Source organism: Amphiprion ocellaris, chromosome 7, assembly GCF_022539595.1.
Source record: "Amphiprion ocellaris isolate individual 3 ecotype Okinawa chromosome 7, ASM2253959v1, whole genome shotgun sequence".
NCBI lineage: Eukaryota > Metazoa > Chordata > Actinopteri > Pomacentridae > Amphiprion > Amphiprion ocellaris.
The window spans coordinates 34,647,553-34,662,994 of record NC_072772.1 but is presented as its reverse complement, the minus strand read 5'-3'; the positions used below and the strand labels follow the sequence as shown (position 1 = coordinate 34,662,994).

Genomic DNA, 15,442 nt, shown 5'->3' with positions numbered 1-15,442 from the left:
TGTCTAGACTGGATTTATCATTCATTTAATGTTATCTTCATTGAAAAAAGGCTTTTCTTTCAAAAATAAAAGGACATTTCTAAGTGACCCCAAACTTTTGAACAGTAGCGTTGATAAATTCAATCTTTAGTTTCTTGTTTTGTTGTTTTTTAGACATAATTTTATTCAAGAAAGAGGTGAATGGTACAGGAACAAGTAACTACAATGTCTGGAGTAATTTTTTCTTGTATAAACAATCCAAAACCAACCAACCCTCCAACCCACATACTGACGGACAAGAAGAAAAAGAAAAGAAAAAAATATTTAAGTAAATATAAGTATAAATAATAATAATACTAATAATAGCACTATCTTCAAAGATCCAACTTAACATGTGATTAGGAGCCCACAACAGTTATTTTGACTTTTGATTAGATTTCTTGCTTTTTGAATTAATTCAAATTGTTTTATATAACTGATTAATTGTTGGTTTTAAATAATTCAATTTATATTGAAAAAAATCTAATTTATTTGTCATGGACTGATACTAGAAGAGTCCATGTAAGTCCTCAAAAAACGATTAATTTTCTTTATCTGCTTGAAAGAAAGTCACTATTGTGAATTTGTTTTGGTTGTGTTGATTATAAAGCTAGTTTTCCAGATTTTATTGGTCATTCCTACCAACTAGTCAACCGATAAGTTCAGGTCTTTCTTCCTCTACCAGGTTAGAAAACATTTATGACACTTTTATAAATATAATTCAAGACTTAAGATAACTTTAATTATGTTTAAGGGAATTAAAATCATTGTTTATTAACAACTTAAAGCCGCTCACAAGATGAAAAAGACAAAAACAGCTGAATCATCTCCAGCAACGAATGTCTCCTGCTTTTGTTGTGAAGGCAGAGCCGCATAACTTCCGGTACAGATCGAGCGAATATTTGACTTTACACTTCCGGTTTGCGCTCGGACGAAAAACAGGCATTTAGCTCCAAAATAAATCAGAACTTTTAGGGGTTTTGATTCATCACCACCATAAAGGCAGTATTAAAAGATAAAAATAAATAAAAATGAAGTTTTATTTTATTTATTTGTTTAATCTGTTGATGCAGGTTAAAAAAAAAAACAAGAAAACTGAGGTTTCAAGTGTTTTATTTGTCACACATTCATTATAAATCTGTCTGCAGAGGCGTTCAGTGTCAGCTGGGAACGGTGGGAAGTTTCAGAGCTCAGTAATAAAGTATTATTGCGTTTTCTTGGCAAATCAGTCGATTCTGTTCAGTCGGTCGTCTTCCAGGTTTCTGAGTTTGGTCGGAAACAGAAATCCTTAAACTCAGAAACCCGGACGTTTATTGCTGCTGGCTTTGGGTGAGATCGGCACCGAACGTCTCGGTTTCCAGCCTCATGAAGGCAGCATTAAGGCCACTGGGGTGAAGTCTGCTGGTCTGTGGATTCGGGTGGATGGAGTGGAGGCTCGGTGGGTCGGCAGGTGAGTCGGGATCAGATGGAGGTAGAGTTTATTGGTCGAGTCCACCTGGTCGACAACTCTCCGTTCGGATCGACTTAAAGCAGAAAATCCGTTGGTTATTTTAGCGAAACGTTTCAGTCCTCGGAGTTCAGTTCAATCGCATCGCCGGCGTCATCGCTCAGGGAACAGGAAGTAGTTCCTCCAGGATGTTGAATATGAAACGGTTTTCCACTGCAGGAACATTTACAGGAACAGAACTAGTCTTTTGGTTTCCATTATGGCGCAGCTCTAACTAACAAATTTAAAGTTCGTGGATGAAACTCAAAGTCTGTTAAATCAATGGAGGTTTGTTTTGTTGTTTTGTAAGAGTAATTCTACAAATTAAGACGGTGACGTTAAAGAGCTGGCGCTTCGTTTTCCTTAAAAACAGGTAGTGTTGAGTTCTTTTGTTCAGACATGAAATGAATATATAGATATTGATTACCTTGGCAGTTCTGGCGGAAACTTTCACCTTCTTCAGAAGTGTCTTACCGACAGCAAAAGTTTCTGCCGAATCTGTCAAGGTATTCAACATCTATCCATTTTATGTGTGAACAAAAGAACTCGAAACTACCGAAACAAGACATGACGAAAGTTTTTTAACAAAATGACAAAAATGAGACTCAAAACAAAAAAAATGAGACAAAATGACAAAAACGAGACACAAAATGACAACAACGAGACACAAAACGACAAAAACGAGACACAAAACGACAAAAACGAGAGACAAAGGGACAAAAATGAGACACAAAATGCCAAAAACAAGACTCAAAACGACAAAAATGACGGTTCTTGTGTTCCTGAAATGTTCCTGCGGTGGAAAACAAACTGTACCATGTGACACGGCGGCGTCAGGAAATAAATAGAGCTGGAGTCAGTGGATCCGTTGACTCAGACACGAGTTTAGCTTCAAATCGAACTTCTGATTTCGTCCAACATCGGTAAATTAAAACGCAGATATCAGTTCTGAAACGTTCTGCTGGGAATCACTCGAACGTCTCATTTCAAGTTAAATAAAAACCCGTGGGCCTCCGGGGTCCCGTCGGATGACCCGTCTTGGGGCCGCGGGCCACAGTTTGAGCAGCTCAGGGTTTGAAAGGCGGCCGCTTCCTCCTCTGTTCAACCCTTTAAAATGTCTGGAGTGTTTAAACAGTGTTTAAACCTGCTGCAGTCGCCATGGCAACCGGCGTCCGGACCTCTCACCATCACGCCGAGACGTTGACATCCCGCAGAGCGATGGAGGCGGTCGTCCCGGCGGCAGCGGTTGCCGTGGCGGCGGGCGACTGCTGTGAGGTCGTGGAGGAGGGAGGAGGGGAGGCGGGGGGGATGACGGACAGGGCAGAAGGTCCGTTCTGATTGGTTGGAGCCGAGCCGGTCTGGAACAGGATCTGCTGCAGCGTCCGTCGGAGGTTCGGGTGGAGGCGGCGCTGCGTCTGGTAGAAGATCTCCATGGCAACGCACTTCATCACCCCGGTAACCAGGTCCTCGTACAGCGGCACCGTGTACATCCTGGAAGTCTGAGGACAGAAACGGTTCATGAACATCTCAAGAACTCCGGAACAATCCATTATCTGTAGCAGCAAGTGGAACAAACCATCTGTTAACACCCCTACGACGTTCGGAAAACAACCACAAAGACACAAAATTACTAAAAACAAACAACAACAGAGACAAGCAATTACAAATACACACAAAAAGTCAAGAAACAAACACAAATCGAACACAGACACAAAATGAACACAATCAACTGCAAAAAGGCAGCAAAGATCGACTAGAAATTGACTGAAAGAGATTCAAAAATGAGATGAAAAACGGCTGCAAAGATACAAAAAAAGATGCTAAATGACCAAAATTAGATAAAAATGGACTAAAAGAGACACAAATAGATGCAAAACCAATGAAAACACTGACGAAACAACAGCAAAGACACACAAGATTACTCAAAACTAATACCAAGAGACAGAAAACAACTAAAAAGAGACACACATAGACCAGAGAGATGCAAATTGACCAGAGTGTCACCTTAAAGACACAGAACGAATACTAGATGAAAAACGGCTGCAGAGACACAAAAAAGATGCAAAATAACAGAAATGCGATAAAAACTGACTAAAACAAATGCAAACTACACACAAACAGATGTAAAACCAATGAAAACAGCAACAAAACAGCAGACACAAAATTACTCAAAACAAACTTTACAAAACAACAGAGACAAACAACTACCAAGATATGCAAAAACTGAAGAAACAAACAAATCCACCACAAAAAGACACAAAATGAACACAAACAACTGTAAAATGGCAGCAAAGATTGACTAGAAACTGACTAAGAGATTCAAAATGATACAAAACCAACGGAAACAAAGATGAAAATGCAAAGATACACAAGATTAGTCAAGACTAATACCAAGAGACACAAAACAACTACAAAGAGACACAAAACGACCCCTAAGACACATAAAAGGAATATACTAGATGAAAAATGACTGCAAAGACACAAAAAGGGGAAAAATGACCAAAATGAGATAAAAACTGACTAAAAGAGACACAAACAGATGTAAAACCAATGAAAACAGAGACAAAACAACAGCAAAGACACACAAGTCAAGAAGCAAACACAAATTGACCACAAAGAGACACAAAACCAACACAAACAAATGCAAAGTCACACAAAACGGCAGCAAAACAAAGACAAGCAACTACAAAGACAAACAAAAAGAACAGAGAGAGTCTCAAATTGATCTCTGAGAGATGGAATCAAACACAAAGAGACACAAATAGATGCTAGTTGAAGGCAAACATATGTAAAACCACATTCTGAACACACAAAAGGAATACTAGATATAAAACAACCACAGAGAAACCAAAACCAATTTTAAAAAAAGGTACAAAATCAGCACAACGATACAAAAACACAACCAGAAAGATTGACGGATACAGGACTCAGCAGCAGTTTTTTTGTGGGTCCTTACGTGTTTGTGCAGGAAGGCTCGGACTCTCGGCAGGTCGGGGTAGAAGGTGTTCCTCACCACCATCTGCAGCCAGCGGATCTGGACCTCAGCGTTCAGACCGTCAAACAGCGACGAGTAAGAACCCGACAGACTCACCATCACGTCTGAGACACGGATAATCAAGGATCAACACAATCTAATTATATACTGGAAACGCAGGAAGTGAGGAAGTGAATATATAACAGTGTACGTTTGGTGGTATACATGCTAAGGTGTACTTATGGTGGTATACATGCTAAGGTGTACTTATGGTGGTATACATGCTAAGGTGTACTTATGGTGGTATACATGCTAAGGTGTATGCTGGTGGGCTATATGCTAAGGTGTATGTAAGGTGGTAAACATGCTAAGGTATACGTATAGCGGGGTACATGCTAAGGTATACCTAAAGCGGGGTACATGCTAACATGTAGCGGGGTACATGCTAAGGTATACATATAGTGGGGTACATGCTAATGTATAGCGGGTACATGCTAACATATAGCGGGGTACATGCTAACATATACATGTTGCGGGGTACGTGCTGACGTATACATGCTAACGTATACATATAGCGGGGTACATGCTAACGTCTAGCAGTGCATGACTGCAGGTGTTCGTACGGAGTACCGTGCGGCAGCGGCGAGTGGTCCAACATGCGGTCCAGGAACAGGACGATCTGGAAGGTGCTCCAGGCCGACAGGTCGAAGGTGGAGAGCGTCTGCAGGTCGGGGGGGTCGGCGCTCCTCCAGAGGTCACACAGATCCTGGACGGGTCGGATCAGAGCGCCGCCTGCTGACAGGTCCGGTTCGTACGGAGGAGGTCCACATCCACTGAGCCAGCGCTCAAACTCCAGACCTGAGGACGCACACACACAAGAAGTGATGTCACAGGGGGGACGGGTCAATGAGGATGGACTCTGTGGGTCTAAACGTGTCCCGACCTTCTCTCTGGGCGATGGCGGCATCCTTCAGCTCCGGGAAATAACCCAGGAAGTAGTCAATGAGGTCCTGAGCCACGACGCTCTTGAACTTAAACTCTGAGATATAGTCCTAGAAACACACAGAGGGTGATGTCGATGTAAAACATGATGTCGAGTTTCTGAGTCACAGTCAAATTTATGGAAATATCAGCAGATCTGAGCTGCTGTCAACGTCCTGAACAGAATGTGGACGTTTCTACTGGCTTAGTTCAACTCAGTGAGAAATAAAACCATGGTTCTACGTCACAAACTCTTCATATCTTGTTTTTTATTAAATCATCACTCCTTTTACTAACAGGAAATAAAAAATGTTGAGAAATATTAACTCCATGTACAGCTACAGATTATAAAACTGTGCTCTAATTTAGTTTGTGGGTTTAGTCGGAGCTTTGTGTTTTTAAATGTCCAAAGATATGAAAAAAAAAAACATCCAAGATGTTGCAAAAAATGATTAAAAATTTTAAAAAACGCATAAAATGTTAATGAATGTTTGAAAAATGCAAATAAAATCTGAGAAAAATGAGATAACGTCTGAAATTCTATTGATTACATAGAAGATTAATTATCTGGAACACGTAATAAAGTAATAAATATTTTTTAAATGTCTGAAATTCTAAGAATTAAATGTCTTAAAAACACAAATTAAATGTCTACTAAATATTATTAAAATATCAGAAAAAAATGCAAATAAATATCAGAAAGATATTCATAAAATACCTTAAAAAAATACTTGAAATTATATTAACTAAATATTGAAAAATATAAAATTAATAGTTTGAAAAATATAAATAAAATGACAAATTAGCTGTCTGAAATTATAAAAATCACAATTCTGAAATATTTATTCATAAATTGCCTGAAAAATGCTTGGAATTATTTTAATTAAATGTTAAAAAAATACAAAGCAAATATCTGAGATTGTTCGAAAAATACAAATAAAATGGTAAAATAGCTGTCCTAAGTTATAAGAATTAAATGTCTTAAAAACACAAATTAAATGCTTTAAAAATGTCTACTAAATATTAATAAAATATCAGGAAAACATTAATAAAATATATGAAAAATGAAATTAAATGAAATGAATGTACAATAATTTAGCTACAATATATGACAACTATCAGAACATTTGAAGTCTGAAAAATATATAAAAAATATCTGAAAAATTCTTGAAATAATTTTAATTAAATGTAAAAAACTACCAAGCAAATATCTGAAATTGTTCTAAAAAATAAATAAAATGAATGAATAAATAAATAAAATAACTGTCTGAAATTATAAGAATTAAATGTCACAAAAGTGTCTACTACATATTATTAAAACATCAGAAAAACATGAATAAAATATCCCAAAAATAAAATTTGTATGAAATTAATGTACAAAAATCAACCTATAATTTATGAAAACTGTCAGAAAATTAATTACTGGAGTTAAAATGCCAGAAGAATAAAATCTGAAAAAATATTAATTTGATTTCTGAAAAAATATATAGAAAATATCTAAAAAATGTTTGAAGTTATTTTAATTAAATGTTTTAAAAAATATGTAAAATAAATTGTTCAAAAAATTATAAATAAAATTCTCAAATAACTGTCTAATATTATATTAAGTAGATATTAAAAAATAAAAATTAAGTGTCTGGAAATTGTTTGAAAATAGAAATAAAATGTCTGAGAAAATATTAACAAAGTATAAAAATAAAAAGTAATGTAATTAATAATTATCTGAATTTATTTTAATTAAATGTTTAGTATCTACAGCTATCTATACATATATAAAATGTCTGAATAACAATAAAATATTAACAAAAATTAACAAATTTTCAAAAATATTTATTAAACAGCTGAATATTTCCATAAAATTTAAATTAGATGTGCAAAATGTCAATAAATAATAATAACATAATAATACTAATCCTAAAAATAATAATAATAACAATAATACTAACAATAATAAATAAATAAATAGTGTGTTCTGACCCTGAGGAAGCAGTCGAAGCGTGTCACGTCTCCACTCAGCTCAGACAGGTAGGACACGAAGCAGAAACCTTTCTCATAGGTGAACAGGTTCATCAGAGTGCTGGGGTTCACACCTGGAGGAGGAAACACTCAGGTAACCTCATCTGTAAAACACACCTGTCTGTCTCTGTGTGTGTGTGTGTGTGTGTGTGTGTGTGTGTGTGTGTGTGTGTGTGTGTGTGTGTGTGTGTGTGTGTTACCTGGCTCAAACTTGACCTGCAGTTTACTAACAGGGTTGTTGTCTCCAAGGAGACGCAGCTGTCTGTGGAGGGCGTCCAATCGCACGACGGTTTCCAGGCAGGTAAACGCCTCACCTGGAGATGAGAAGGGGGAGGTGTCTAACTGCTGCAGGTGTGACAAAAGTACGTGGACGCTGCCATGGTACTAATAGTACTGATAGTATCATAGCAGTAGTACTCATACTGATGGTAAGACATCGATACAATTCATCACATCATGATGCTGCCACCACCATGCTTCATGTCACATGATGCTGCCACCACCGTGCGTCATGTCACATGATGCTGCCACCACCGTGCTTCATGTTATGATAATGGCAACGCCATGCTTCATGTCATGATGCTGCCACCACCATGCTTCATGCCATGATGCTGCCACCACCATGCTTCGTTATGATAATGCCACCACCATGCTTCATGCCATGATGCTGCCACCACTGTGCTTCATGTTATGATAATGCCACCGCCATGCTTCATGTCATGATGCTGCCACCACCATGCTTCATGTTATGATAATGCCACCACCATGCTTCATGCCATGATGCTGCCACCACCGAGCTTCATGTTATGATAATGGCACCGCCATGCTTCATGCCATGATGCTGCCACCACTGTGCATCATGTTATGATAATGCCACCACCATGCTTCATGCCATGATGCTGCCACCACCGTGCTTCATGTTATGATAATGCCACCGCCATGCTTCATGTCATGATGCTGCCACCGCCATGCTTCATGTCATGATGCTGCCACCACCATGCTTCATGCCATGATGCTGCCACCACCATGCTTCATGTCATGATGCTGCCACCATACTTCACATTTGTGCACTGTTGTATTGTAGTAGTAGTCAGTAATATTTTTACCGTAGGCCTCAGTGGTAGTAGCATTGTAGTATTTGTAGTATTTTTACCATGGTGGTAGTAGTAATGTAGTACTAGTAGCATTTTTACCTTGGTGGTGGTAGTATTGTAGTAGTAGTAGTATTTGTACCATAGGCCTCGGTGGTGGTGGTAGTATTGTACTATTTGTAGTATTTTTACCATGGTCGTAGTAGTATAGTAGTACTAGTACTATTTTTACCATGGTAGTGGTAGTATTGTAGTACTAGTAGTATTTGTACCGTAGGCCTCGGTGGTGGTAGTATTGTAGTATTTGTAGTATTTTTACCATGGTGGTAGTAGTATTGTAGTATTTGTACCGTAGGCCTCGGTGGTGATCCTCCGCTGGGCGTAGGTAGCGAGCCCCTCACTCAGCCACATCTCCTCCCAGGTTGCGTTGGTGACGGCGTTGCCGAACCAGCCGTGGGCGATCTCGTGGATGACGTCGATCAGCAGGAACTCGCTGCTCTCCAAGATGGAGGCGATGATGAAGGTGAGGCAGGGGTTCTCCATGGCAACGATCGGGAAGGAGGGGGGGAGGAAGACGATGTCACACCTGAGGATCAGCTGGGTCAGTGCTGCTGTCATTACCGACCATTTAAATAAACTCTGAGGGCGTCTGAAGGCTCACCTGCCCCACAGGTACGGTCCAAACAGGTCCTCGGCGACGCCAAGCCAGCGCTCCACGCTGCCCCCTAGCTTCTTCACCGCACATGACAGCAGACATGGCTCCGCCCACACACGACTCCTGAGCAGGGATTGGACAGAAAGGAGGAAGTGATGTCATAGCCTCAATCAGACAAATTCTACCAGGAAATACACTTCTAAAATATTTTAATTTTTGTGATCTATTTTTTTTTGGGATATTTTACTAATGTTTGTATTCAAATATTTTACTGATATTTTTTCTGTAATGTTTGTGATATTTTTTGATGTTTTCTTTAGATATTTTACACATATCTTTCTAGAACTGATTCATAATTTATTGAATTTTTAAAGAGATTTTACCAATATATTTTTAGAATTCGATTGATATTTTTTGAGACATTTTATTGATATTTTTTCAGATACTGAACTAATATTTTTTCTGAAATGTTCCTGATAGTTTTCAATATTCTCTTTGGATATTTTATTAATGTTTTTCTAGAATTTATTCATATTTTTTTGATATTTTATTGATATTTTTAAGAGATTTTACCAATACTGTTTTTAAAAATTCTACTGATATTTTTTCAGATATTTTACTAATATTTTTCTGTCATGTTCTTAATATTTTTCGATATTCTTTTTAGATGTTACTAATGTCTTTCTCGAACATATTCATATTTATTTGATATTTTACTGATATTTTTAAGAGATTTTACTGAAACTTTTTTTGTTTTTAGAATTCTACTGATATTTTTTCAGATATTTTATCATATTATTTTTATTTATTTACGGTGTAACTGACCTCGGTCCGACGTCGACGTGCTGCAGCTCTCCGGCCACCAGCGCCACCAGGTAGGACGGGACGGGGAACTCCATGGAGAACTGGAAGACTCGGTCCTGTTTGGAGTAAGAACTCCGAGAAGCACTCATCAGAACCGTCACTCCATCTGGGACCTGAGGAGGAAGAAGAGCAGCTATGTTAATGGAGATAGAAAAAAATGTACATATGTTTCTTTCCTTTCCATTCCTTAATCATATTTTACTTAAATTTATCTAAATATTTCAAGAATATTATTCTGATATTTACCTGTTCTTTTTTCTCCCAATATTTTTTCTATTTTCACACAATTAATTGTTAAATATTTCTGTTGGATATTTCAATATTCTTTTCTAATGTGTTTTTTTAACATTTAAATACTGATTTCAGTACATTTTACTTATATGTTAAGTCAAATGTTTTATTGTTCTTTTATTTTATTTTTTTAGATAAAAAGAAATAAAGATATTTAACAAATGTATGTTGGATAGAACGCTATTTACTACATGTTTCCTGAGATTTTACTAAATTCTGTCAGATATATTTTACTAATATTTTTCTGTAATTAATTTAATTTTTTTGGGGGGGGGAAATATTATTTTTACAATATTTTTTCAGTTATTTCATGATTAATTTTTGTTAAGTTAACTTTTTTTATATACAATTTGAATTGTATTTTAATATAAGTGCTTTTTTTTTATCACATTCTCTTCTTTTTAAAAAGACACTAAGACATTTAACAAATAGTATGTCAGATATAAAACAATTTTCATTTTTTATACTTAATCTCACCATTTTTCCTGTAATTGTTTTTGTAGGATACATAAATATTACCTTTACAAAATTTTCCTCAGATATTTCCTGAATATTTTTTTGTTAAATTTGTGTATTTTTCGTTTGCCTTTTTATTTATATTTGACTATTAATTTATTAATACATATTACCAATATTTTTTCAATATTATTATTAATCAGATGTTTAACAAGTTTCTGTTGAATATTATATAAATATTTGGGAATGTATTTGCACGAGTATTTCTAACATATTTGGTTGATTTTTCTTTATTTTTTTGGTGGATTTTATTGATATTTTCTTGTTTATTTACATTTTTATCCATATTTTTTTGACATACCAGCTAACCCAGCTTCACATCCTCTTTAAATTCTGTTTCTTCTGCTCTATCCTGTTTTCTTCCTGTTGATCTGATGAGACTAAATATGACCCGAGCTGATTGAATTATTCTGATTAAACGGTGAAAGTGAATCAACGTGAGCAACAGTTCAACAGAAACAACCAGGAATCCTTCAGATCTGAACCGCTGCAGCTGGTTCTGGAGGTGAACCGGGCTCTGGAGGTGAACCGGGTTCTGGACCTGAAGGTCAGAACTCACCCGGACAGTTGCCGTGTACGTGCTCTTCACAGCCGGAGTGTCAAAAGAGGGGAAGAAGGATCGATTACACACCGAGTGGCCCTGAGTGAAGACCAGAGGACGAGTTTGTCCACAGGTCAGCTCCGAGTCCAGCCACCAGATCTGAGGACAGAACCAGAACCAGGATCAGGATTTCAGAGGACGTTAGATCCAACCGTCGCCACCAGGAGGCGACTGAATCTGCAGTCGGACCATGAGTCCTAACGTCCAGCCAAAATCAGAAAGATTTTTCTGAACGAAAACCAACCTCAATCTGGAGTTAGTCCAAGTACAAAACTAGTCTAAAACAAGTTTAAAGCCAGTCTAAAATCAGGTCTAAAATCAGTCTAAAGCCAAGTTCAAAATCAGTCTAGCACCAAGTCTAAAACCAGTCTAACATCAAGTTTAAAATCAGGTCTAAAACCACTCTAAAATCTAGTCTAAAACCCAGTCTAATGCCAAGTCTAAGAACCAAGTTCAATACCAAATCTCAAACCGATGTAAAACCAACTTAAAACAATTTCAAAACCAGTCCAAAACTAAACCTAAAGCTCAGTCTAAAATCAAGTTCAAAACCAGTCCAATACCCAATCAAAAACTAGTCTAAAACCAACCTCAAATCAATTCTAAAACCAGTCAAAAATCAAGTCTAAAATCAGTCTAAAAATAAGTCTAAAATCAAGTCCAAAACTAGTTTAAAACAAGTCTTAATGAAGTCCAAAACTAGTTTAAAAATAGTTCAGTTCAAAACCTATCAAAGACAAAAGCAACCTAAAACAAAGCTAAACCCAGGTCCAAAACCAGTACTAAACAGGTTCTGATCTTGGTTCATCAGTCACAGTGACAGTAAAGAGGACGTGTACCCGGTTTCTGGGTGTTCTTACCGCCGGGCCGTCGGTGGTGGTGTATCGGACGGTGATCTGGATCAGCCGGCCGGGTTTCACCGCTGCAGTCGGCAGACTGATGTTGAGCGAGGAGCCGTAGTCCGTGAACGGGTCGACCCGGTATGTGAGGGAGACGGGTTCGTCCAGTCCGGCCCCGGGGACCTTACAGTCTATGGAGTGGATCAGCAGGGAGGGGTGGGAGTCCAGAACCAGGGTGCAGACCCCCAGCTGGACCGGAACCAGGTCCAGAACCAGCCAGCCGCTCATCTCCTTCACCGCGAAGTTCAGCCGCAAGTCCAGGTGGAAGTGACGCAGCTGGAAGCACCGGAAGTTTGACGCCGAGGCCACGTCCACCAGGGGGCACCGTGGGGACCCGGGCCCCAGACCTGCCGAGGGCCGGCCGGACTCTCCGACGCACCGGGCCCCCGAGACCGGCAGGGATTTACGGCAGCAGCACAGCGAGGTGGGAGTCTGGTGGAGCTCCGCCATGGTGGCAGCTAAACCCGGGACCAAACCCGCTTAGACCCGGACTAACTGCATCAACAAAGACCAGAGGAGGGCTTTAAAATTCAGAACCAACCAGGACCGTCTTCACGAGAACAGGACCAGGACCATGTCCGACTTCAGTTAAGGCCACTTCTAAACCAGAGCAGCCCTGCATTCAAAACCCAACCTTAACGAAACCAGAAATAAATAAGGACACTTACTAAACCTGGACTGGGAGCTTCTGGATACCAGTAAACCCAGAACCGACTACGTGGAGACCCCAGTTTAACACGGGACTATAGAACAACAGTTTTAGACCATTTAAAACCAAATTCCAGACTTGACTACATTCAGAAAACTAACCCAGTTAATACCACCAGCCCAGTTTAGTACAAAACTTAACTTTAGCCCAATTTAATCCAGAATACACCGGTTCTATGTGAACCGAAAGCAAACTATATTCAAAACCTCAGTGAACAAAAGCCTGAATCAACTTTTGACTGGAAATAAACACAAAGACATTTGTGACCCACAACTGAGTTAAATTCGGTCCATTTAGATTTTAAACCCACATCAAACCCAGAAATAACTTTACTTTGTTAACTAAAAACTCTTCCTCTACATTTAAACCTAGTCAAACTAGCTAACTTTAGCCTAGACTTAACTACATTCAGAACCCCATTCATCAAACGTCTAATTTAACTCGGAGCGAAAACTAGGTCACTTGTCAGCCAGAAGTGAACTTAAACCTACTTCTCTTGGATTTATTGGACTCTCCTACATTTAGAGTCCACTTTTAGCCCGGTTTAACCAAACCTAGCCTATATTAAACCTAGTTTCTTTTAACTAGAAACTGCCTGACTATAAACCGGGCCACATTACATTCAAAAAACAACTAAAATAAAGTTTACCTGAACAGAAACCTTAAATAAAAAACATTAAGGGCACTTTCATGATGAGGACAGTTTAATTCTCTGAGCTAAACGGTAAAAAAGTCAAGTTTAACCGACTGAACTGCACTTGTAGCCGTGTTCAGTGGCTGCTAGCTTACCGTAAATTAGCACCTTTAGCGGTCCAGAGTAGCTTTAAAAAACAGGCACTTTAAGCGGACAGAGCCGGAGGTCAACATTAACTAGTTTATTTAACGAGTCCTCCTGACCCGGTTAGCGCAGTCGGCTAATCAGCACTCTGGGTAATTAGCATTAGCCGCACGGAGCGCATTATTGAGGGTTTAGAGGACAAACATTTATGTAAAATCCATCAGGAGAACCACACAGACACCGGCTCCTCCTGTGAGCTCAGCCCGGCGTCCCTGCTCTGCGTCCCGGTCACTGGATCCAGGTCCTCCCGGTGTGCGGACGTTAGCTGGAGGTGAGCCGGAGAGGACAGACGGAGGAGGAGGTGGGGGGACGGAGGACGGAGACTCCCGGGAACAAAGACGAGGAGACACCGGCGGAGGACCGACGGGACCGAGAGGACGGAGGAGGCTCCGCTCCGGACAAAACAGGAAGTAACAACAGCGGGAGAAAAGTTTGAGCAGGCCGCAGGGGGCGCTGCGGAGCCGGGGACGGGAGCAGCGGAGAACCGGGGACAGGAGGGTCCGGAACAGCATTCATTCATTCATTCATTCATTCATTCATTCATTCATTCATTCATTCATTCATTCATTTGTTTATTTATTTATGCACTCATTCACTTAATTAGTTTATTTATTCACACATTCATTCATTTATTCATTAATTAATTCAATAATTCGTTCATTCATTCACTCATCCATCCATTTATGTATTTATTAACTCATTTATTCACTCATTCATTTAGTCACTCATTTTATTCATTCATTCATTCACTTATTTATTCATTCATTTATTTGTTGATTTATTAAATCATTCATTTTTTCATTCATTTATTAATTAATTAATTAATTAATTCATTCATTCATTCATTCATTCATTCATCTGTTTACATATTTATTTATGCCAGTAGTCAACGAGAGGCTGCTGTAATTAACTAATTATTCATTCATTTATCAGTTACCTTATTCATTAGTCATTTATTCATTTATTCACCCATCCACCCATTCATGTGTTTACTTTAGTTAAATAATGTTTATTCATGCATTCAGGTCAGGGATGAATGTAAGGATTCATTCATTCATTCAACCATTTATTAATGTATTCATCCATCTATTTATTAATTATTTAAACATTTAACCATTTATTTATGCATTAATTTATTATCAACTAAACCATGTATTCAACCATTAATCCAAACGTTCACTCTATCAGCCGTCATCCATTATTAAATTAATTCATATATTTATGTAAACATTCATTCATTCATTCACTTATTTATTTATGCATTTTTTCATTTAAACATTAATTGATGCACATTTGTACACATTTATTAAAGTTAAATCCTTTTAAATGTTTATTTTTTCATTCAAACTGAAAATAATAATGAAAATAGTTGAATAAAAACGTGTTTTTGTGTTTGAGGCTGTTGAACCAACATGAAGCAACCGGAGACTCTGTGACCTTCTTTAGTTCGACTGTGACGGATTAATCCAGATTAATTAAAGGTTAATTAACGGAGGCTCAGCG

At 38.2% G+C, this 15,442-nt stretch overlaps 1 protein-coding gene across 2 annotated transcripts; it reads right to left on the bottom strand.

Moving 5' to 3' along the window:
* Nucleotides 1-1,114: 1,114 nt before the first annotated feature.
* rnpepl1 (arginyl aminopeptidase like 1) lies at nucleotides 1,115-14,358 on the bottom strand. Of its 2 annotated transcripts, XM_023277796.3 has the most exons (12): nucleotides 13,891-14,358; nucleotides 12,354-12,887; nucleotides 11,452-11,592; nucleotides 10,047-10,198; nucleotides 9,228-9,344; nucleotides 8,917-9,152; nucleotides 7,676-7,789; nucleotides 7,437-7,549; nucleotides 5,422-5,530; nucleotides 5,109-5,336; nucleotides 4,461-4,603; nucleotides 1,115-3,003 (listed from the first exon to the last, which is right to left on the bottom strand). In XM_023277796.3, exons 2-12 carry the CDS (start codon nucleotides 12,840-12,842, stop codon nucleotides 2,692-2,694), a joined length of 2,154 nt encoding a protein of 717 aa, XP_023133564.2. In that variant the 5' UTR covers nucleotides 12,843-12,887; nucleotides 13,891-14,358; the 3' UTR covers nucleotides 1,115-2,691. The 2 variants fall into 2 exon arrangements, 1 of the variants encoding a protein (XP_023133564.2); XR_004847982.2 differs by having other exon boundaries at nucleotides 2,863-3,003; nucleotides 5,102-5,336; nucleotides 12,354-14,358.
* Between the last annotated feature and the right edge of the window lie 1,084 nt (nucleotides 14,359-15,442).